General features: G+C 40.4%; 1 protein-coding gene across 1 annotated transcript in view; it reads right to left on the reverse strand.

Moving 5' to 3' along the window:
- The window catches only part of T265_06088 (hypothetical protein), a gene marked incomplete at both ends in the record, with an annotated part of 84991 nt that overhangs the window by 35821 nt on the left and 24600 nt on the right, over positions 1–24570 (reverse strand). The window contains 4 exons of the mRNA XM_009171266.1: positions 8245–8327; positions 11309–11518; positions 15897–16071; positions 18861–18977. Coding sequence (XP_009169530.1) covers positions 8245–8327; positions 11309–11518; positions 15897–16071; positions 18861–18977 — 585 coding nt within the window. The remainder of the gene's footprint in view (positions 1–8244; positions 8328–11308; positions 11519–15896; positions 16072–18860; positions 18978–24570) is intronic.

Consider the following 24570-nt stretch of genomic DNA (forward strand, 5'->3'; position numbering starts at 1 on the left):
GGATTTTTATGCGCTGATGTTCTTCGCACCGATACAACTAAGTACTTCGCAAAGTCCGATGTATGTATGAGCAAGCCGGCTGAGAGAAATCACAACGCATTAATTTAGGGAGATTTATGAGGGGCATTTGTATGCCCCGGATTAAGACATCTAACAGGAGCTTGATAAAGGCCGTTTGTCACTAATCTGTCGAACAATTGGCCGAATAATAACATGAAATAATGGGCAATGTAATGGTAGGAATTCAACTTCAGCCATTCGAGCTAATGAAATTTGGTAAAGAAAGATTTTGTAGGCTTTTTGGAAAGTGTAGAATTCACATTGACTTCACCGTCTCTTGAAAATTTGTCCTCTTGACCTGGCCTAATTATTCTGGTGTGTCCACCTTGAAGGGGAGAATCTGTACTGAGTTTCGCAGTTATTAGATTTCATGATGAGTGTATGGATTTGAACTTGGTCATCTGACATCAGAAGCGGGTATGTCAGTCGTTCAACAACACCAAGATGGGTCGTCTTTTGAGGAGTGTGTCTAACCGATCACATCCTTAAAGAGTTAACACGTCCGTCTGTCTCGAATTCGCATCTTGAATTCGCCGGTGGAGTAATGGTAACACACCTGCCTTGCATTCCAGATGACCGAGGTTCAAATTCAGAGGCGGACACAAATGTGCACCACTGATGAGTTCAAATAATGACGAAACTCGAGTGCAGTGCTCTCCCCTTTTGATGCGCCTCCACCAAAAGAAAGTTATCTTATAAGATAACTCATTTTTCGAACTTCGGGGAAACAAACCGAAAACTGGGGGGCATGACAAATCAGAAAAGATCATACAACACAGCTATATTTATTATGGTTCAGTTACTGCGAAAATGTTACTAGTATTTCAAGCTACAATAGATGAATTGGCCAAAACGATTCTATTTTAGCTCAGCGTGAGCGCACTTTGGAAGGACGTCGGTGTATCATAATATCAGGCGTCCACTGGCGTGCTGCCCAAATGTCTTGTTTAATCAAATAGGCGCCGGCCACTTTACGGCGAGCGCTGTCAGCAGCGATTTCATCTGGATACTTTGTCGAGGAACGCTGAATGTGTTGGCAATAGTTCTCAACAAATTTACGCCAACCTAATTTTGGTACATCATGCGAGTAAGAGGCGTAGTAGAGGTCTTTCGATGTTAATCCCGGCAAGCCTGTGGACAGTCACAGACATCGATGAAACCTAGAAATCGGACCCGCAGGCACTTTGTTTGGGCATTTGAGGCCCTTGAACGTGGCCTTTGGAGGAAGGCCAATGTAATCGTGGTAGCTCGATGAAGCCTGATTCACATTACTCGAGACGTACAGCAAAGGCTGTATAACACCAGGATGAAGCAGCTGTACCTGTTTCAAAATAACTGAACCATTGAAGCTGGACAGGGTTTCGATGGACTATCATATTGGTAGGTTTTGGGTACTGGAGTTGCCAGTACAAGACAGCACAAGATTATTCTGAAGCACCATTGAATAATACACATGGTAGAACAAAGTTTTGTCGGCTCAGAACTTCAATGCAAATGGAGGTATTTTTCCGCCTTGAACCTTGTGTGATCGGATATCCTTTAGTCCGTGTGTGATTTCTTTTGTGAACTTTTGAACAACTGAGCAGTGAAACTTATTTTGAAAAACTTTACGAGTTTTGATGAATCGTTTGCCGGTCATGGCACCTCAATTCTTCTAAGCAATGGACAGTTTAATGAACTCAACGTATTTCTACCAATGTAGCTTGAAAGAGACTTCACCGGTATCGCATCATATCAGTATGTCTCTGGTCTTTTTTTTAACAAAAATACAATTTGCTCATAATCTAATTCTAAGCTCTCTCTGTGACCCCCTTGGGTTTTTCGATGCACCTGCGGTGGAACAGTCTTGGCTGACGCGCATATGAAATGAAAGTCATACAATGAAATCCAGATTCTCGGTTGGCTGCGAAGTTAGCCCGCTGGTTTCTCCAGAATATACATAGCAAGCACCAGGATGTTCGCCGAAATCTGCATAGGTTTTGGAAGTGGTCAGAAGATTTTGCAATACAATTGGGGTTGATGAACTAGAAAACTGGGCTGCTGTTCTCATGGTTTCTTGAGATAGTCAACCTCATTTCATGTCGAACAACTTCGTCATGATTCTAGCCGCCAAAACTTTTTCTCTTCCAACGGAGTCGTTTTTGATGTTTTTAAATGCTTTTTGTACGGTGGATTGCCTTGAATACCGCGACTAAAACCGAGGGGCTCACATCCTAAAGCTTGAATTAATCTCTTAAGAGTCGGGTGTGCTCAGTGTGCAAAGGCCGCGCGAGAACCTCTGAAGCATCATTTACTGCAAGTGGGCCTGTATAAGCAAAGCTTCAGCGAGATTCCTGACGGGCTCAGAACCTAAATATGGGGTAAGGTTATCACTCCTATCAATCAACTATGAATAAAATAAGATTTGTTCACCCAAGACGTTTCCCATCAGTACGTAGAGGAGTTGAAATGGTTAGCATCCCATATGCAACAACCGTTCTCAGTGTTGTCTTGTACCTTAAACGATGATGAATGTTCAGCTACAAATGCAGGATTAAAGGATAACCGCTGAGGCAAAGAACAAAACCAAGAGTCTCACGTATGTGGGTGATGAAGGCGGCTAACAAGTACTACTTCTCAGAATTCAGCAACTGAGGAGTTTAAAAAACTTTCTCACCTATTTTATTTTATTTTGCCTATATATGTGTAAAGGAACCTCAGAATCAGAAAGGATAATGCATGTTTAGACCGATACAGTCATTTGCATATCAGCTTGGTTTTCAGCTGAATCTCTTGTTTCTGATATTTGTCACCTTAACATGCTGCAAAATGACCGGCTTATGTTTCTGTTGGTACTCGAAGTATCTCAAACAGGAAGTTTCTCACAAATCTGCTAAAACTCTTCGGCAGCCCCCTACCGGTTTCGAATTTCATGGGGTTCATTAGCTAGCCGCAGCCCCCATTTTCACTCAAGCCCCATGTTTCACTCGAACTCAAATTGCACAGATTTCGACCAACTCACCTATTTACGTATCAGTTTGGTTTTCATGGGAGATTCAACTGAATCTCGTCACTCAATCAAAAATCACGTGGCCCAACTCATGCCAGCGAGATAAAGTTACTTAGAAGAAAACCAATTTCAACTGATTCTATAACATAAACTCTTGGACAGGAAGCGAAAAGGGGACTTCATAAATGGTTGAAAAAGTAGACGAAAGAATAATAACAATGGTTGAAAGGTAGACCAAAGAATAATAATAGTAATAAATTAAATGAAGGATGAAAAACACCTGCGTGCAGGGCGCAACTATTGGCCTTGATAAAATACGTCACGTGACTAGCTATATTTTGGGCTGGTCTAAATGTCATCATTAAGGACAGGTCGACCGGTGGTTTTGTCAATTCGAAGGCAAGACGGTAATTGACAAATTAAGTGCATTCTATTTATGTGAGTGCAAGTGAGTTGCCATGCAAATCTAACCAACTTGCTTAGAGCATATTGGCCACTGTAAAAAGAGGTATTCGGTTGACGCGCCGCAATAAAGCAAATGAATTCGCCACAGAATCTGTCCAATAGATACAATATCATCAACCTTGCCCATAACTTAGTCAACACAATACATTAGATATAAATTACTGTCTAGGGTTTAGCCCTGTAAAAACACTAAATTCGTAAGATCATCTCAATTAGAGTGACTTATCGGAAATAGAGCAACTTAGGTAAGCAAATTAAGTAATAAACCAGGCTTTTCCTGCAAAGCCTCTCTCTTTAGAGTAGTGTTCAAATTGGCCTTGGATTTTCCTTATCGATCGATAGTCACATGCTCTGCCGGGACAAATAGATTAGTATTCACGAGGAAGTTTTGAGGTAGGCAGTTAGAGTAACACTGGATTACATAACTGCGTAGGTTTTGTAGATACACAGATGTTTGAAATTGTAAGCAAAAGAAGGGTCAAATACCTTCAGTATTACCACGAAACGCCTTCCGCGCAATGTTCGCTTTCGAAAGGGCGATTACATCTTAGTTGTGAGTCGTGGTGATTTGAATGAATACCTCATACCTCATTTGATTGCAAAAAGTGCTCCTGTGCTAAGTTTAGTAAAAATGACCAAGTGTTGCATCGTTGGACAACAAAATACGGAAGGTTTAGACACAAACAAAATGAAACAGCGCAACTTGTTTCTTTCAAAATTACCGGATAGAAATATCCAGCATCGGATAAGATTTTTCCGACAGAATTCAACAAACAAAAAAGACTAAATCATTCCAATTCACTGAAGGTGAATGGAGGCGTTTGAACTAAGGGGAAAACAATCACAGGTCAGTAGTACGAGCACAGAAAACCCTGAAACCAACACCACTGTCGTCGTCACGCTGATTAGGAAGACCGGGGAAGAGGAACGCTACACTAAATTTATAAGTATTTTCATCCCTAATCCAGACACCACTGTAACTGTGGATACTACTGATGGAACATGAAGTTAGTGTGGCTTCTCGTAAATCCGCTTCTCATCTTTTGGAAAGTGAGATCTATCACGGAATTTTGTTGATTCGTATTCGCAACATTCAGGAAAGTTCAGGAAGACGCGTTCAAATTATTCCAATTCACTGAAGGTGAATGGAGGCATTTGAACTAACGGAAAGACGGTCACAGGTACGAGCACAGAAAACCTGAAACCAACATCACTGTCGTCATCACGCTGATTAGGAAGACCGGGAAAGAGGAACGCTACACTAAATTTATAAGTATTTTCATCCCTAATCCAGACACCACTGTAACTGTGGATACTACTGATGGAACATGAAGTTAGTGTGGCTTCTCGTAAATCCGCTTCTCATCTTTTGGAAAGTGAGATCTATCACGGAATTTTGTTGATTCGTATTCGCAACATTCAGGAAAGTTCAGGAAGACGCGTTCAGGGAGAAGATGGATATTCAGTTTTTGTCAACAAGATGCCTATGAGAGTTTTGTTTTCCTGTCCAATAGCCTGTAACTGTTCACTTGGCGTTTTAAAATAACTAACTCCGCAACAAAGGCTCTTTTCATTTCATCGGTAACATAGATACTGCAGGTGCCCCCAAAAGCCTATCAAAATGAACCCAACTAACTCTGTGGTTTCTCCTCACAGGGATATTTTGCCCAGCCTCTCACTGGAACAAATCATGTTCCAGACGGGAACGAATCGATTACTCATTTGGACAGCAGACTGTTACATTTTGTGAATAAATCATAGTGGTGACTGAAAGCTAGTTTCCCCTCACAATGTATCTTTTGTGAACTAGAAAACATCAATTTTTCGACAGAAGCGATGAGTTTGAATATTTTGTCAGATCTGTTTGTTTGCAATAAATTGGTCTAGCCAGAGTGTGGAAATCGTGACCTAAATTTCTCCCAAATGATTCGAAATACGAATTTTCGTACGGCCACTGCGCTTTTACCTCCATGCATAGCGTCTCACCCTGTTCATATGCTGACACGTTTTTCATAATTTTAGGATCATTTTTAGTTGGTGAACACACCATTCTCTTACTTGTATACTCCAATGACTAATTATTTAAGAATTCTATAGATCTCAGCTATTTCTGAATACGCTTGAACGTCTTGAAGAACTAACATTTCGAAAGAGTGTTGTTTAGGTGGGTCTCACACTATGGTGCTTATTTGTGGATAGGAAATGCGCACGATTCAGGTAAGAAAGCATTCAACTGTTTCAATTTTTTGTCCATCATGTTAGCCAGAAAAAATCCATAATGTATCATTCAAATTAGGCGAAGATTTTAGTTAACTTTTCACCTAATAAGATGGCTAGTCAGAAGTCATTTTTTGATATAGCCACTGATCAAGCAAATAATCCACTATCAGGAGAAGAATTTGGAATTCAAAAGAGCTTATGGGAATTGTTCTTGATTGAAAGTGATCAGGTGACATAGAAAGTTGTTTTACCTAAGCCATCCAAAACTGATTGCAGAATCGTTCAGCGTAAGTCTACTTGATGACAACACTCCACTTAAATCAAAATGTTCTGACATCCTACCAGATCATACGCACATCAGAATGTAAGGCACTCCATTTTTTTGCCAAAACAACAATGCACTGTTGATTTTCTCCTAAACTGTGATGAGAGGTTTACAAACAAAACAATAAACAATACGGACGGCGAAGATAATGAACCCTCACAGCTACTCACAGTCTTCCCCAACTTCGTGGCTAGGAATCGAAATGGAAGAGACAAGCACACTTGTACGCTAGAGTGAACTATTCACAAGTTCGCTCACAGCTCGATAAACAACCTTGGGAGTAGTTTATTTAAACAAATTATGCTGCGATATTTCAAATGCCAAATCAACTGAACCAGGAGGAGGGTTTTTGCGGAACATGCAGTTGGAGACTATCATAGACAAAAAAATCACCTCGGATACATTTGCGTCTCCCGTGAAAAGCAACTTTTGTGCAAGTATATTTTGCGATAGTAGTATCTTGTTTGACGGACATACACTAAGGCTTTATGATTATCATCATTATAAAAGGCACAGACATTTTACTGGCACTTGGCAGTTTATTTTCCTATGTTTAAAGCTGTAAAATGAAAAGAAGTGGAAATAGTGGGGGAGAGAGTGACACGGTGCTTACCGATTCCAGATAATCGAGGCACTCGAACAGATGACCTCGGAAGAAAGCGTGAAAGACACGTCGCCGCTATTTCTTGGAGTTCTTCGAGTCGCTAAAAAGGGTTACGAGGAGCCCCTCCTTAATCAATGACCACTAATCTATGCTGAACCTCTTTACCCTCTCATTTAGACCTTCCACTCCGCACTATTTGCCTCTCGTTGAGGTGTGTAGAAAGAAATCCGTCTCAGTGGACGGTGTTCTGCCATGTCATATACATGTCATATGCCATCAAAATTGATGGTCCGGGATCCCCTTCAGCACTAAAGCATCTACTGCACAAACTAATACGGTTTTATAATTATTTCGTAGCAAATATTTCGACGCAATCTGATACCAGCAACAACTTGGAGATGTCGGCCTTAGATTATCTGTCTTGCAATCATACCATGATGCAGGCCTTAGAGTGGCATGGTATAAACGACTCTTGAAGCTCAGTTAAATGCCCTTTGATGTTGCAAGTGAGGCGAACTGTCAGTCGTGATTGGGACCTTTCAGGTTTGTGAACAAACATCATCAGAGATGCAGTTCCATTGAAAATAATACAACAGCAGATATATAGTAAATTCTTCTATTATTATATGGGACGCGTTTAGAGGCGGGAACGTGTCGGAAACATGACTTTGCGTTTGTTAGGTGCATGCCGAAATATGTCATAAACCTGCTTAATTTATTGATCAATATTTGTGGTTAGCGATCGCTTTCGATGATGTGGACGATGTCTTTTGGGTACTCCAATAAATTCGAAATGTCATTGCAATGAATCAAATCTCTCGTGAGCGCCGAAATACGCTGCGTTCCCGGATGTCCTGGATGGCAATTTCATCTTTGTACTTGGTAAGTATTTAGGCCAGAGGACGAAGTCTGCGGAAAGCCCAGTTATCAACCTTTAAAATGTTGCCGCAGGTGAATCTATTCTTGGCACAGAGCTGTCATTCAGCCTTGCCAGACGTGTACAATCAAATGAATATATTCTCTTGATTGATAATAACTGATTATTGGCTTGGTACTTAATTCCATCATGAAAATTCACGATGATGTTCGCTGTTCCTTAAAACAACGTTCTCGTTGTGGGAGGCAAATGGTCAACATTCAGGTTGGATCACCAACACAGTGTTCAGGCTGTGTTAATCCCACGAAGTCAAAATTTGTCGAGACCCTACCGATTTGAAATCGATAAAAGGTAATTGTAAGCATGTATATCCATACTCCTACAACCGATCACCAACTTAGATGTGTGTTATGAAAAGATCGATAGGGCGGTCTGGTTCGCAAATAACTCAACCAACTTGAGAGGCAATGTTATAATTCCTTTAACTACGAATGGGAAAGAAAAGTGGAAAACCGTGACAAATCGTTCGGACATTAGTAGATTTAGTGACCTATGGAATAGTGCCATACCAACTATCTATTCAGAAATAATGCCTCCGAGTTTTCTCGAACAAAAGTATAAAGTGACTTGTTAATATCTTCAACAAAACTTCAATTTATATGATCGCGAAGAATCAGATTCTTGTTTAATCAATCATCGCTTACCTTTTTCGGCTGCTTTTTTATCCGAGTGATCAAAAAGAAATCATCAAACAGGAAGGCGAAGACATCAATAATCTTGCTCCCATCTGCGTGATATAAACGAAGGAAAAAACGGTCACACAATTCTGGAAACGCTTGACTTCGTTTACGCTGCACATGATTATTAATTCGAAAAATCTTGATGGAGAACGACCGAGCCAAATCAGCGTGACTACTGGGCCGTGTGACCGGTACCCACTCCAGCGCGTATTGTATCTAATCAGTAACAGTTGAGCGAGCAAATAACAAGGTTTGGACAAAATGAAGGGGCGGTTGGAGAATAGTTTTCCATGTTTTCAACTTGCAGATTGACTTCACGTATTTTGAATGGTGAAAAAACTGCCGTAAACTCAGGAAAGTGAAATACAAGTAAAATGTTCAAAACTAACAAAATTCGGGAATTGTGAGAGGGAATTGGACAGCGGCTCTGAATGCATCTGTTTCGGCCATCGTTTCTGGCGTTTGTAATAACTTTTACGGAAAACGTGTTAAAAATTTTTCGACGTTTATTGACCACCACAGTCAAAATTATTTGATTTTTTGTGTGGGAAATGACGTTGCGCATACAGCTACGATGGGATGGCCTCATTATTATCGTTATACGTAAATCAGTCGGAAACTATAGGTAGCAAATAACCAAGCAAAGCTGAGAAGCGCGCTAAACTAAGGCGAGAGGTTTGTGGAGAGGACGTCGATGGAGCTTGAGGAGCCGATTTTGAAAGGTTCTTCTCTATGTGCAGTGTCGGCGCGCTGTAAGATAACAAACGGTAAAACGCTTTGGCGATGAACACATGCTTGATGTAACCGAAATGCCATTGATTTCTCCTGAAACTTATGAAATTTCTAGATTAAATCCAACTATTGTCTACAGATCAGTAGAGACAGTGTATATCGTAATTTCCTCCTAATGCTACGCGATTTTCATTTGCAAAATAAATACTCTTGATTTCTATGTTTGGTTCCGGACGTCAATTGATTCGATAAATTCGGGTACGCCAACGTCTCCCAATGTCAATATTCATCATCTGTGTCTGCTTCATACAAATCTGTAAGAATTGGTTTGACGTTAAAAAAATGAGAGATCACTCAGTTCCATATGTCCTCCGAAAAATTCATCAAAACCGCAGCACCATCAGAGACAGCAACATCAGTGTTGACACTGATGTTTCACTGCTGTAAAAAGCGGCGTTCCTCAGGTTCTTGTGGTGATATAAAACAACTTTTTTCTAAAAAGCCTAACGCACCTAGGTTATATCTTTTTAGAAACCACCTTTCACATGAAGCCGTTTCAAAGGTCTCTTAATAAGTAGTCTTGCTATTCTTAGTAAGTAATACGGAAAAATAGTAGCACACGTCAACTTCCTAAGTGGTTCATTTAATAGGATCGCTTATTGGCAATCCATTTTGAACTTGAGAACTGGTAATATCTTCTCCTGCGTAAGCAGAATGAGTTCGGCAGCCGCGTTTTCAGGTATGCTGATGAAGATACCCCTAATATTAGGTATGGACGTCGGAATTCCAAGGTCATCCTCAGTATGCGAGCACCAGGGTAAATAGTCAGGTTTGCTTCACTGGTATTTGCGATTTAATATATAGAGTCGTGGGCATCACTATGGATGCGCTTTAAGTACAATCGTTTGTAGACGAGTTGAGATCTTTTGATAATTTTTGCGTCTCTCCAGCGACTCTTTAACAAACGTCATGGTGAAAGGAAGAAAGCCTTCGTTGCGGAGCCATCTGATCAGTTACAGCCTACTGGGCGGGGAAGTAAAACTCTCGTATGCATCTTGTTTACAAAACTGAATATCCACCTTCTCTTTGAACGCGTCTTCCTAAACTTTCCCGGTTATTCATAGACTGTTGCTCAAATCCAATCAAATACTACGAATTGACTCCACACATCCCGCAACAGATCTCCCTTTTCAAGTGACGCAAAGCGAATTTACAAGCAAACATACAGCTAGCATGCCTCCCCGTCAGTAGTATCACCGTTACAATGGTATTACCACATGCATTAATCACAAAAGCAAGGTGTCAGATCATCTGGTGTACAACCGCGCCCTCAGTTACCTAGGTTGGTATTCGTCAACAGCTAAATTCCCTCTGCATCTGAAAACAGTCTAACTATGTGATCCTGTTTACTATAACATGAGTTCAAAAGGTACAAATAGATTATTCTCCTTCGCATCTCTTGCATGACCTCACGTTTTTATAAAATGCGTATCGTTTAGGTTACTTTTAACATGCTTCAAGTTGGAAACAAGGTATTTCATAATATCACCTCAGTAGAAGTTAGTAGATCATCTAGACCGGACGTTTGTACAGGTGTTTACGGAAAGCAACTGTAATGCCATCGAAGATAGGTCCAAATGAATGGGAGTGTGTTTCGTCATGCGTGCGTCGCAACTGACGTTCCATGCCTTTGAGGTCGCTCTACGCGGAAGCCGTTTTTCTTGTTAACTTCTCCTGGAAGCGTAGCTGCTGATATTGCTATCGAAACGGACCAACATATTTTCTGTTGTGGGACTGAACCGATCCACATGGCACGATCACACGTTTAAAGCGTTGGCTAGACGCAACACTCTGCACCGCCTTTGGCAAAAAAAACTCTTTAGTATCTAATTTACTGGGTCATATAATGTTACAAAAATTTCCAAGTGAATCGAGAGAACACTATTCGCAACACGTGCCACAAGGTGTCGGGGATTTCTGCTGTCGTTCCAACCAACATCATATTCGTCGGAGGGGATGATTGGATTAGTCACTGGTCCTGAGTCATCATTTTGACTGTTTGATTCGTGTAAATCCTGAGTACAGGTTAGATGACCTTAGATGCTCCGCGGATACAACGAAGACAACATTTTGGCAGTCTCGTGATCTTTAACAAATGTACTTGCGCAACTTACAGGCCGATGCACACACGAAGAGCGTACAATATGTACTCTGTCATGCTAACTTTGAGCACAGCTTGCAAAACCTACCCTGGTTCCTACACAGAGAAGAGCGATTACAAATATGTTCAACCTACCGCTTAGAGTCAGAAACCCTTCATGTAGCAGCTGTCGTTTGGGATTGGCAATCAATCGCTCACAAGGTTGATGTGCTAAGCTCTGGCGAAGTAGTTCTGGTATGAATATGCGTGGCTCCATTTCGGATATCGCTGGCCAAACCAATTGGGACTGGATCTCCTGGAGACGTTCAAAGTTTTTCAGCCAACGCATCTTATCTTCCAGAGATTCTAGAGAAACAGGAGTGAATAGAAAACAGCCAGTGATTGGTTCAAAGTGAACTTGGGTGACTGTGAGATGGTTATAAAAACAAGAAAATGTGGCTTTTATTGTAGAAATGAATCCGAAAGGGATTTATTCTCAGTAGTTTTAATGTGATGAACATGACCACTTGTTCAAACACTAAAGTCTGCCATTATTTCACTCGCTCCTACTACTTTTGTGGAATTGGACCGTGGGATTGATAATTTTCTAATGCAATACAGGGACGCCGTTCATTCCGTTACTGGGAAGAGTCCCGCGCTTCTGTTTAAATCTCGTTTGTTGCGTACAAGTCTTGACTGTGCCAAAACGGCTGATGTTACATTTTTCAAGGGTAATGGTTTGCGACCTGCTACAGGAATATTATTTTCATCAAATGAAACGGATGGTCACAATTCTCGATTTGGATGATCTCTCTTGTCATCGGAGACACATTGACCATGTTCAGTTCAATACCAGAGGTCAGTCTGTTAATGGCACTCCTGCTGTTTCAAATACTAATGAGTCCTTTGTAAATGACCTTATGTTATCCGAACAAAAAGTTGTATGTGAAGAACGCACTATGTGTGAAGACTCTGAAGTTTCCATTCCGAGAAGATCCGAAAGGTTGCGGTCAAGACCACCACTGGACTACAAACATCCACACGCTCATTCAAGGTGTGGCGGATGTGATGAACATGACTGATACTCTATTCGTTACTCTATTCATTATTCTCTTATTTTAATATTCCATATGCTGTATATATACTCCAATTAGAATACATACGTGCTGGTAGTTACGCTGCATTGAATCTGGATTTCTAGTTCGTCTTATTATTCTGATATACGCACAAAACTTAATTCTCACATTTAACCAGCCTAGACCACTTTCTTCCGCATCGAATTTTTTCATTTCTCTCTACTCAACAAGTGCGTAGACTACACAAAACACGGTTGCACATCATAAGATGTCATGGTCCCCTCTTATTCATTGCGTTAAAAACCATCAGAAACTGCGGATTAGTTCGGTCGCATTATGGTGGGTATTGCAGTCAATATCACACGCCCAACCACCGTTTGAATTACTATTTTCATTCTTAAGTTCGTGTAGAATAGGTGCCATTTGAGTGTGTCTTGAGGATTTAATGTGTTTTTTCTTCGAAAAAGCAGGCTTTTTACACTTGTAAAACCCGAGAACGAGCGCACAAAAGAGGGCCAACCAATCATGCAAATTGGTTCCTCATTGAAGTTAGTGTTTATTAAACTTATCGTCATTGCTCCTCTGATTCATCATTAGTTTATTCGGTCTGTACTGGAACGCGACGCCTCAATGAAACCTACACTCTCACGTCATTATTATCTGCGTTGAAGCCCGGCCCAACAAAGGGAACTGTGTGACAACCCGTATGAATAGGATGGTACTGAATGTCCTTGGAGTTTCTTACAAATTCTTTTGTTCATTTCGGGTTGCAGGTGTTGTCAAATGTGTATTCAAGTTACATCCGTTGAAATAGTCTTCGTGATCTTCAGGTGAAATCATTCTGGGTAGTGCTGATCCAGTCCGGGATGCTTTGGAGTAGGGTTCACCTCTAATATTATAGTTCGTCATCGGTTCATACCCATGATAGACCCACCGTTTGAATCTCAGGCTTACGCGCTGGGCATGTTGCTACTACCCCAATCTAATACATTGGACAGATTGCAGATTTCTTGTCCGTTTTCGCGCCTGAATGCCGATTTGTTTTGCCAAAACACGTGAATGATGACTTGATAATCGACCGATTCTTTCAACCAAGATTCAAGAGTTGCCGCTCGGGTGGCAACAGCGAAAGTCGAAACTTGCTGGACGATTCTGATCGATTTCAGATGGCTTGAGTTTGCTTCATCCGCATGAGTGATTCTGACTTTGAAACAGACATCTTTCCAATGACATTCGTTTCAAAATATTTCATTTCCTTTCTTCAGTATATTTAAAATCCCTACCATACTGAGGGAGGACTACTAGACGCCTGCACTCCCAGGCAACTGTTCAAGGCTTACTATGAGTTGCCATTTTTGAACTGATTTACAAGACGTTTGTGACTCAGAAAGTTGGCATGTATGTGAAGTTGCCACGAAGGAACTAATCAAATGGTCTCTAAAGTAATCCAGCTCACTAGGTCAGTTTTAAGTGTAGCAACATGGTATAAGTGGGCCAGGTAGGTTGTTTGGACATCCATTCACCTACTCAGAAGTTATGGTCAATCTGGTGTCTTCAAACTAACTGTGTGTGATATCCCGACAAAATAATCTCATTTTGCCTCATCTCATTTATTCAGTTTTGTCTGGAGTTCTACCTAATAAGATACCGGGTCAACTTACTGACCAGCCATTTTACAAACCTGCTAGAGTTGTATTTCAGCATGACCTTGAGAATCGGATTACTAAATTTCACCTCAGAAACAGTTGGACGAGTCGAAAACGATAGGACAATGCGTGTTTTGGAGTTATAGTACGGTGCTTCTAATTCGAAAGGAAGTAGGGAAAGCTTGTCACCAGGCTGGGTAATACGCTCTTTTCTTTATTTACTGAGCTGTGCATAACAAAAAGGCTTGATTTATTGGTAATCAATAACAGACGACAAATATCGCCTAGCTTCCTTAAGTTGGCTTGACTAGAAATAACTGTAGACTGAGTTCATCTCCATTTTGATGGTACAGCTCAATATAACTCGGCTGTTCTGAATTTACTGACCGAACTACCAGCGATTTAATTCAAACCACGGCATGTCAACTGGGAGGCTTGAGCAACCTGGTAGTATCTCGGCCCCGGTTCTTCCTTTGGGTGGAGTCGCAAATTGTGCCACACCCAAAGAGTTTTGGTAACAGAATTTAAGGTTTCCAAAACCCACATGAAAACAGTGCGCATGTGTTACTTTTTGCAATTTTTTTTCATAAGAAATCAGCTACCCAAACATTCTGCACCAAATTTTACACTTAGCTGTCAGTTAGCAAGATTCTAAAAACTCAGCTCTATTAAAAAATGGCCACTGATTGCATACTTTTCAAGCACATACATGCATTACTTGGCTCCAGAGAAAGTACTGATACGAATAGACTGCTAAGTAAACGCCAAACAAGGTTAGCTTGTTTGTAATGTATATGTATGTATGTTCGTACGTATGTTGTTGTATGTATGTATATGTTTGTAATGTATATGCCCAATAAGTAGAATCTAGAAGAAATAAAGAAACATGCAGAGGCCATCGGGGTTTCAGATTAATTCTGAAGAAATAACAAAGTCAGGTACCCATCGATTAGTGCAATCAACATTGCGGTATTCAATTCATGTCTTGAAAGTGTATTCATGAATTAATCAACTTATGGCCAAGCTCCTTTCTCCGATTGTGAATGCACGCCAGCTACGACAGACACATGTGTCGTTTTTTGGCAGGCAAACCTGTCGATGTAAAAGTGCATAGCTACACGTGGTGTTCCGTGCTTGTCCGGTACCTTAATTGTTACACGTGGGTTGCAGATTAGCCGAATAATTATAAAGGAAACTCCAATATTGTGAGCTTAATTAATTAATCAGACAAATGCCACACCAGCTGACATTTGATCCATATGTTCTAAATCATAACGATTTATTACATTTTGGCACGGGAAGCCACAGATTTAGGGACAGGCCAAAGTTGTCCTAAATTTGGAGTTAAAAAAAACCGTTTAAAAAACCGTGATATTTGGGAGTCCTCAGTGGAACCAGGTATATCCCTGCACCCCAAGAGACGGGTACCTCGCGTGGTAGGTTGTAATATAATCTATTGAAACAAAGCTTCACAGATGTGTGCTTGTGACGCTTTGGTCACTTTGGTGAAACAGATGGGCGTGTTTCAAAGTCACTCTGCATGGAATGAACGCTAGCTGCGAAGTTTTGTCTTGTCAGCTCACAAAATGGGATCCGAAAAATGGGAGAAAATGCTGCGTTCGATTACTTGGTAATCTTGAAACTTGAATCTCAGCTCATTTTATCCGGTTTACGCCACCACAACCTTCCAGACCCGTTGAGTTGTTCACAAAGCTTATTGGAGATAATTTACTTCTGGAAACGTTAAGCTCTATTTCATTTACTCGGTTTTCTTGGCGATGCGGATTCATGTACCCTGGAGGGTTTCCATTATGTCCTAAACTCGTAAAAATTCGTGACTATTGGCGCCTCCTAGCTTGTGATGCAGGCGGCTAGTGCTCAGAAGCCTAATCGATACAGATTCATCCAAGTTATGAAGGACCACTTTCTTGCTTCTTATTTCGGCACATTTGTTGAAGTACATATCGTTTAGATAGTTCGTGGACAGCGTTAGATACCTTGAGAAGTCACAATGAAACGTACTCAAGGAACTTTCAACTGTGTTCAAACAGTTGGTGATCATTTCTTTTTCGGACGGATTGGCTGTGTACTTCCGAATACTGGTGAGCAGCAAGGGAATTTTCATATAGTGTTGCATTGGAGCGATCAACAGGTCGGTCAGTTGCAGTCTGCGACAACGCGCATCTTGCTCACACCACTGAAGAGACAAGAAAACAGTACAGAGGGAGGTGAGGCTTGGAGACAAATTATTGATTAAGTTGAGACGTAAGTTTATAAGTTTCAAGGCCGTTTAAATGGACTTGTTATCCCGCATTCGAGTGCACTCGACGGGCATAGGTTGTGGGCGATTGCATCTTAGAAGTCAACGCAAATTTCGGATAAGAAACACAAATAATTTTTCGTGAAACAAATCCAAACAGAAAACTTGGAACAGGTTGCGTACAGAATGAAATCATTCAATCTGCTCTGAAGGAACTTGGAAATGTTTGCATGATAACGAACGCACAAACGTATTTCGGAAATACGAAGAAATCAAATGAGTTGGAGATGTCCTGTTGTGGTTTCCGATGAATCTGCACTGGGTCCGCATCAAATAAAGCCTAAAATTATTTGTTTTTTTTTAAATTTCAATGCACCTGCTTCTTGTTATCAGACAGAACACTTTTTCCATTCAGTAGATTCTACCAGATGAGAATATTTCTCGGCAGTACATGGTTTAGTATTAGTAGTAATACTGGTGTGCATACGAGACCACACATGAAAGGAGACAAAATATAGATTTAGGTGTCTCAAAAAATCACAGCTATCTGTATAGAAGCTTCGAGTCGCTAATTTTCCATTGAGACTGACGCACTCGGCGAAATGTTTCGAAGAATCTAACGTTAACAAAGCTTGTTGGGGGTGATGAATAGAAAGACTTAAATATCGTACTGGATATATCATATTTATTATGAATTAGGAATTTGGGTTGCAATTTTATCGATTTTCTTGTTAAAACGGCGTCAACCGCCTTGAATGACTAGGAGGAAGCTGCGTCTCGGGCCTAAATATCCAATCACTTTCAATAAGTTTTTATACTTTTTGAGAACGAGTTTTATTGGTCCTAATGGCATGGTCTTACGATGGTTTCTCTCAGATGAAAAAACAACATTAAAATCTAGCGAAAGCCACAAATTATCAGGCAATATATTTTTGTTAAGCGCAACTCTAATCCACCATCGAACGAACACGTAATGGCGCTGTTTTCAAACCGTCTGACCACGCTGCAGTTTTTGAGTGTTTGTTTTGGAGTACTCTGATGCGCTGCCACAATGATTAGATCAGCACGGGATTTCTACGGTTAACTCAATCGGTATTTGTTTTTCGCAAACAAAAGTACAGAAGTTATTACGAATATGAAATTGGGTCACCGGTGAGATTGTTACCACTAACAGTTAATGGCTGTCCTGAAGAACACGTATTTATACATATATATTAGTGTTGGCATAGTAATTTCACGTTTGGTGAGCGGAAAACGGAAGTAGCCGTTCCTGGAGGGGAAATTAACTTGGGATTTTGTTCCGAGTAGTCCCTTCGGAGGGGGTGGCTGGCTTTGAGTGCGCTACGTTCAAATTCAGAATTCACACATCATTAGGTGCTAAAATCGTAAAAGATCAGAAGTCTGGCCAGTCAGACTCCAAAAATAAGACGGTCATGTCTGTTAAGCACCTGATAATGAGGTCTGTGGGGAACTCAAAGTACCGGAGACAAGCGATTGTACCAGTCCATAAACCCGTAGCCGATTTTTTTGTGAAACGTACGAGGTGCTCACCCACATGATTATTTTTGACGTTCAAATACCACAAAATCTATAACTGGGTAAAATTACAACTAGTGATACGGTTTGCTACCGTGTATGTGTACTTTCTGTTTCAATTTTCAATCGTTCAAGGTTAGGAAAAGTCTAAATTCTGGCATACTAAAGCACTCAGCAGTAGAGTAGTCAGATGAAATCTGCTCAAGTGTTGAAGTTTGTTTCCACTTTTGAATTTATTTGCCTCAAAACAGCTATCTTTTTAACTACCATTAGCTTCTGCTTATAGAGTGAAATAGTAAAAAATACACAAAGTTTATTTTGAGTAGAAATTAAAGGCCTGCAATTTGAGAAACTTGGGCCTATGATTCTGTGAATTTTCGGAGATCTCTAAAAGATACTACCCAGGGTGTGCTCAGTGAGCATTTCCACTCTTAAACAAGGAATATTTCTTAGATTCACGCATTTCAGAATCCAAATAATGAAATTCCATCTGATATACCAGTCATGCGTTAACTCAAAAATATATTTCTAGGATATTGATCAACGACTTCTCCGAAAAACACTGATTGGCAATTTGCTCGGCACAAGTGTGGTGATTTCGGCGTCTGTCTTAAAGTTTCCAGCTGGTACGAAGTCCAGTCTTTTTTATGCCAATTGAGAGACCATTATCATACTCAAAAATTATTTCTAGGATATTGATCAACGACTTCTCCGAAAAACACTGATTGGCAATTTGCTCGGCACAAGTGTGGTGATTTCGGCGTCTGTCTTAAAGTTTCCAGCTGGTACGAAGTCCAGTCTTTTTTATGCCAATTGAGAGACCATTATCATGAAGTTTTATTCAGCAAAACCTCTAGTGTTTTTAAATATTCCAATAAGGAGTAAAATATTTGATTTGCCATTGGGTTTTGGCTACCCCGGCAACAACAGACCATCGCAAAATGCGGTTTTTGAAAAAATCACCTGGATTTAAAAGATTTTGCAGGGTTAAATTTTTATACCTGGTCAAATCACTGCAAACATTAGTGGGTATACCATCTGTTCAAACATCCTGGAAGGCTGTAAAATGATTTACCTTGGAAAACGATCTCACGTCGTTTCATTACAAACGCACCATGCAATCGCCGCACCAGCTAATCACTCAAAAGTACACCGACAAAAAACAAAAGTGGTTGTTCCGGGAATCTTACCTTTTCAAACTCGTTAAACTGCTCGTGCTTCCTTAGAGTATCCAAATAAGTCAACGCCGAATCGTAGTTGAGGCAATAGTTGTGATAAACTTCCCCGTTTTTTGAATGTTCGGCCCACTAAAATATAGCAGAAGCGATATTTCGTTAGACAGCCGAATTGTTGACAGACAAGCAATGTCTGACAATGCCCAGTTGAATTATGATTGTATGTCATGCGTATGAAAATATCAATGGTTTTCGCGTGATCGGATGGCATTATGTTTTCGAAGGATTTGTTTTTCGCCGTAACGATCCCAAATAATTTAACCAAAACAACGTTTCTAAATAAACTGCAAATGTGTGTAATGAACGGTTTGTGGTGGAATGTTTAAGAGACGATTTTTGATATATCCTGAATTCGTTTTTGCGAAATTCAGTTATTAAACTGGGAGCGATACCCAAGGAAAAAACATCTCATTTTGCGAATTGTTTTTGTTTGTTCAGTCTTAAAAAAATCCCAGGGAAATATGTCCTGATTCTCTGCGGCTTTGCAACTATCCAGTGGATATCCATGCAGTGAAACCCAACGTTCTTTGACAAACATTCAGTTATTCCAAGGTATTAGGACGCAGGAAATGTAGATGAATACTTTCACTGGAAACTAACACCTTGTGCTCCACTGAAACATGTTACCCATCACGCTGGATCAAACGCATACTCTCACCAGACACATCAGTACGTCCAGATCAAGAGGTTCCATACTCAGTGGTAGCTTCTTATGCGTAGTTTCCAAAAACCAAAAAAATTCGGTTCCTTCACTGTCACATCATAGTTTATTTGTAGGCGAAGGCGACAGATACCTGACAGCTATTGCGGAATCAACAGGTAAACAACATTACGCATTATCCCGAAGCAGATAGACACTGATCTTGAAAAGGGAATGTTCCTGAGAGACAACGTGTATTTCGAACCGGAGCCGTAAGAATGTTATTATTTTCTTTTTCAGAAGCGAGAAAAATGCTTGGGAGAGATCTAGACATCATGGCGTCAGTATTGTGAGCGGATTTCAGTTTTTTGTAAAGATTTCGTCCTGTAAGTAGAGCCCGCATTTGTTGAAAAGCCGAAACGTACAGTAAACCTGTTGTATTCTCGTTAAGAATCATCAGCAGCGCGCATCTCACGAAACTCCGGAGAGCCTCGTACCAGCAACCTCCCGGATAGTAACACTCAACCGTTCGGTTACGATCGGCTAATCAGCAGTGTGATTAATTCGCGTTGGAACAGGATATAGCACCGCTCATCCTTCAGGATACTCTCTTTTTAAACTCTGCGGAGTTTCGTGAGACGCGCATCGCTGATGATTCCCAAGGAGGATGAGACAAGAGTACAGTGATTCTAGGCTTTCCAGTATAAAATAGCTGCAATTGCAGGACAAAATCTCGACAAAAAATCGTATTCTCAGTTTAGTTTGATTGTGCTAAAAATCGCTGATTATGATCCTGCGAAAACTCGAATCCGAATTTACACTACAAAACCGTTTCTTTCTTGCCTGTGAGCTCGCAAAAGCATCTTTGTCGATTTTGGAATATGTCTGAAAGTCGTTAAGAACATCAGCAGCGCGCATCTCACGAAACTCCGGAGAGCCTCGTACCAGCAACCTCCCGGATAGTAACACTCAACCGTTCGGTTACGATCGGCTAATCAGCAGTGTGATTAATTCGCGTTGGAACAGGATATAGCACCGCTCATCCTTCAGGATACTCTCTTTTTAAACTCTGCGGAGTTTCGTGAGACGCGCATCGCTGATGATTCCCAAGGAGGATGAGACAAGAGTACAGTGATTCTAGGCTTTCCAGTATAAAATAGCTGCAATTGCAGGACAAAATCTCGACAAAAAATCGTATTCTCAGTTTAGTTTGATTGTGCTAAAAATCGCTGATTATGATCCTGCGAAAACTCGAATCCGAATTTACACTACAAAACCGTTTCTTTCTTGCCTGTGAGCTCGCAAAAGCATCTTTGTCGATTTTGGAATATGTCTGAAAGCAATCAACAATTATTTGTGTCATCGATTCTGTTCTGCTCGGTTTTTGTCGCAAGCCATTCGCAATTTGAAATATAGCACCTCAGGTGAATATCATCTGGAAGGTTGTTTTCTGATTTCATAATGTATACTAGAAAAAGAGGAGAACTATCTCCCAGAAATATTTATGTGGTATTTTACAGCTTACTGTGTTCCATTTGTACATTTGGAGGTAATGTCACCAAGATTAATCCCTATATTTAACTTGACAGAATCCCGCTACTGTCTGAGTGTATATTTTGAAAACGAGTATTCAAAATAAATTGAGCCTGCATTCAAACTTATTAGTCCTGTATGGAATCGGTTGTCAGTTTTTGCTATCTCGTTCGCGTCATCTTTGTACATTTGATCGCTGCAATCCATTGCTTGCTGAGAATGTCGAAGGAGATGCTCTATTGTATCACCCATACAAAAGCATAGGTATCGGCCATGATTTACTCCTGGGAGCCCTCGTTGCGGTGGATTTTGGCGCCGTGCTGTTCCCCCAACTTTAGGACGTAGGTGTTCTGTCGATAACAGTTTGACATGCACCATTTGAGTAAGATACTGAGAGCAAATTTAACATGTATAAACCAAAAATGTGAAGGCTTTAGGTGAACCGAGATCAACGGAGCACGTAAAAACTAGTGACGCAGTAAAACACACAGAAACATCTCACGTGCGATCGGTTGAAGGACGAAGCAACAGAATAAAAAAGCGTGATATTTGCTATGGCTTATATTACAGAGATCTGTCTGCACAGGTTTCTATAGCTTAGAATCGCGTTTTTCCTAACGTTGGACTTCAGTTATATCATATCGTATCAATCGCGTTTTCCTAACGTTGAACTTCAGTTATATCATATCGTATCATAACAACTAAAACACGAGGCATTCTAGCAAAGCATGTTAAGTTGAAGAACTTTATAAACAAGATATTCAGTTAGATTTTGTCTGTATTGTGTTACGTCTACACAAAGGGGTTTATTTTTTCAGACGGGGACTTTGTGCACTCAAGCTTATCAACTTCCGTGACATTACAGAATCTCATTCTTCAATTAAGGGTGATTTGGACACTTTAGAAATCCGAAAAACGGTTTACCCTCACACCAGTTTAGATACTAAATAGCTGAAAGTCACTAGGCACAAGAAGTTGACTTCTCATACAAAGATTGTGGAGATGAATATAAACACTTGACTGGGCAATAGGCAATAGCCAAAAAAGACTCGCAGTCAGCGGTAACGTTTGGCAACGCCCGAACCCACGAAATCACGACAATAACCGTTAAGACGCTGAAGAGAATTCTGTTGAAACAGCAGATACGTTTGTTGGAAGCACTGACGCAGCAAGTAAAAATTCAACTATCATATCCCGCTCTAGATACAAATCCAGTCGACTCGATCGCCAACAGCATTACGGAATTCCATTATGACCCTGATGATGGTCTAATCTTCGATTCGTGGTTTAGACTTCAAGGTCAAACTGAAGCACAAAGATGACGCCTGGATGACTAACCGTGAAGCTTGCTACAAGTAAGCGTTCGGTCGGAATCAAACCAAAAATAATCTTTGTCGAATACACAGTTGTCGTGTTTCTGCAAAGATTAAAATGGCTTTACAGCCTCAGTGATTTGTGATGTTCCGAATTAAGCTAAGCAAAAGATGGTCCGGGCTCGGTTCTTTATTGCGGATGAACAAACTCAACCTACGCTTGATTAGGTTCAAATGAACCTCCGAGTGAACGTTTAAGGGAACGATGTCCAACTGATGCCATACGGTGTTGTAGGCCAACAAAAAAATCGTGCTGTGAAGATTACAGATATGCTTTTGAACAAACGGCGCAGGAAGAAATTTCTCCATTGGAAATCATATATATCAAGTGCGTATGCTTATCAGGGAATCGTAATGAAGGTTCTTTCTGGGTTATAATTTGAACTGAGCACGAACTGAGTTTTGTATTTATACATTATCTGAGTGTTTTTTAGTTTTTTTTTCACTACCGCCTTGTCCGTTTTGCATTATCACTCTAGAAACCAGACAGTGTAACTAATTGGACACTAATTCCCATGGGCTAAAGTTTGTTGGATCACTAACAATGTGCCTTCGTGGTCGGTGGAACTTCCCGAGAGTAGATCAACTCGGGAAACTGCCTGCCAGTTTGAGCTCAGTTGGCTTATGTAGAGACGCTTGGAATTAACGGCAATGGTATCCGGCTATCGTTGCAGGAGTTCCTGTGACTATACTTCCCATCCACTGATCACATGATTTCACCTATTTTCCTAAAATGGAAGGTTTGTTTGGAGTGGATTACTTCATTGATGTTTCTTAACAACCTCAAAATTTACTGCTCCTGTTCAAAAACCTCAGAATCAGAGTCCCGGAATACACAAATGTTGGTTTCATCAACCCATGGGTCTTTCCCAGTTGCTGTAACCGATCGCTTACAAATTGCCCTATCTAAATTTGCTTCTGGCAGATGAAACTGAACTACAGATTGTGCAAAAATACAAAACGTGGCTGGATTTGTATTGTGCAACTGTCAATATCTACTACAAAATTGGCATCCGTTTTCGACCATGAGAGCTTGTCAGATCAATTGGTTTTTTTTGTTTTAGTGAATAAGGTTTTTAATAAACAACCGTTAGAGAGGGTTAGTTATTTTTGGCAGTACACGATAAAAGGAGTTTTTTCTTTAGTGTTTTTCGATGCGTTTGAAGTTAACACACAATTTCATCAGCGTAACCCAGTGTTAAACATATATATGTATGTGATTTCCAGTGAGTGAACCTGTAGCAAAGAAGAATTTATCTAATAATTTCCCGTGGATTAATAAAAACCTACTCAGTCGCAAAACTATTGAGACGTAATTAGAATAAGTAAATTGAAAACTAACAGTTCTCTCAAGAAATCGTTTGCTTGCTTTAAACAATTGCTCTCTTTGACTAAATTATAATACAGACTTGGTGATGTACTTTGGAAAATTAGGCTCACTTTGTGAAAAAAAATTTCAACAGTCGGGATTACTCGGGTCACGTGAATCTCCAGCACCCTTATTTATTCGTTGTTTAAAGTGAATTATCATTCATCTGCGGAGTTTCTGAACAGAGTGTACTAATTCTCAAAGGAACGGAGCGATCAGTGTAACTTTGAATGAGAGGCCAGAATACACTGTCTCATCGAAGGTACACATGGCTGATTGTTAATATCATCGGCCGCGTGCTTGGCGAACGTAGGCTCTACCTTACGAGCTAAAGCGAATACATACCCTTCTAATCCCCCAAAGAAAGTTCCGCAATCCCAGTGTGAGCTGACTTCAGCTCATCCACGATTTATGGAGGAACGAGTCCTTCGTATTTAGCTGACTACAGTAATCATTGAACATTGTAATCCGTAGAGTGAGAGAAATCCAATCAAAATAAAGGTCACGGAAACCGTGTGCTTCTACATTAGAATTTTCATAAAACCGGGTTTCAGTTCAACGGTGAATCTCTTTACAAATGGTTGAAACGAGTCATTTTTATAATAAACTGTTGGCACTACAACTGTTGGAAGTCAAGTGATTTACTTAAACACCTACGTATAGGTACACACATGTATACATACATATACAAATATTTACATGTAAGAATATATATATATATATATATAAAAGTGAGTTCCGGTTTTAAAG

This window comes from Opisthorchis viverrini (genome assembly GCF_000715545.1).
Source record: "Opisthorchis viverrini unplaced genomic scaffold opera_v5_134, whole genome shotgun sequence".
In the NCBI taxonomy this organism is placed as follows: Eukaryota; Metazoa; Platyhelminthes; class Trematoda; order Opisthorchiida; family Opisthorchiidae; genus Opisthorchis; species Opisthorchis viverrini.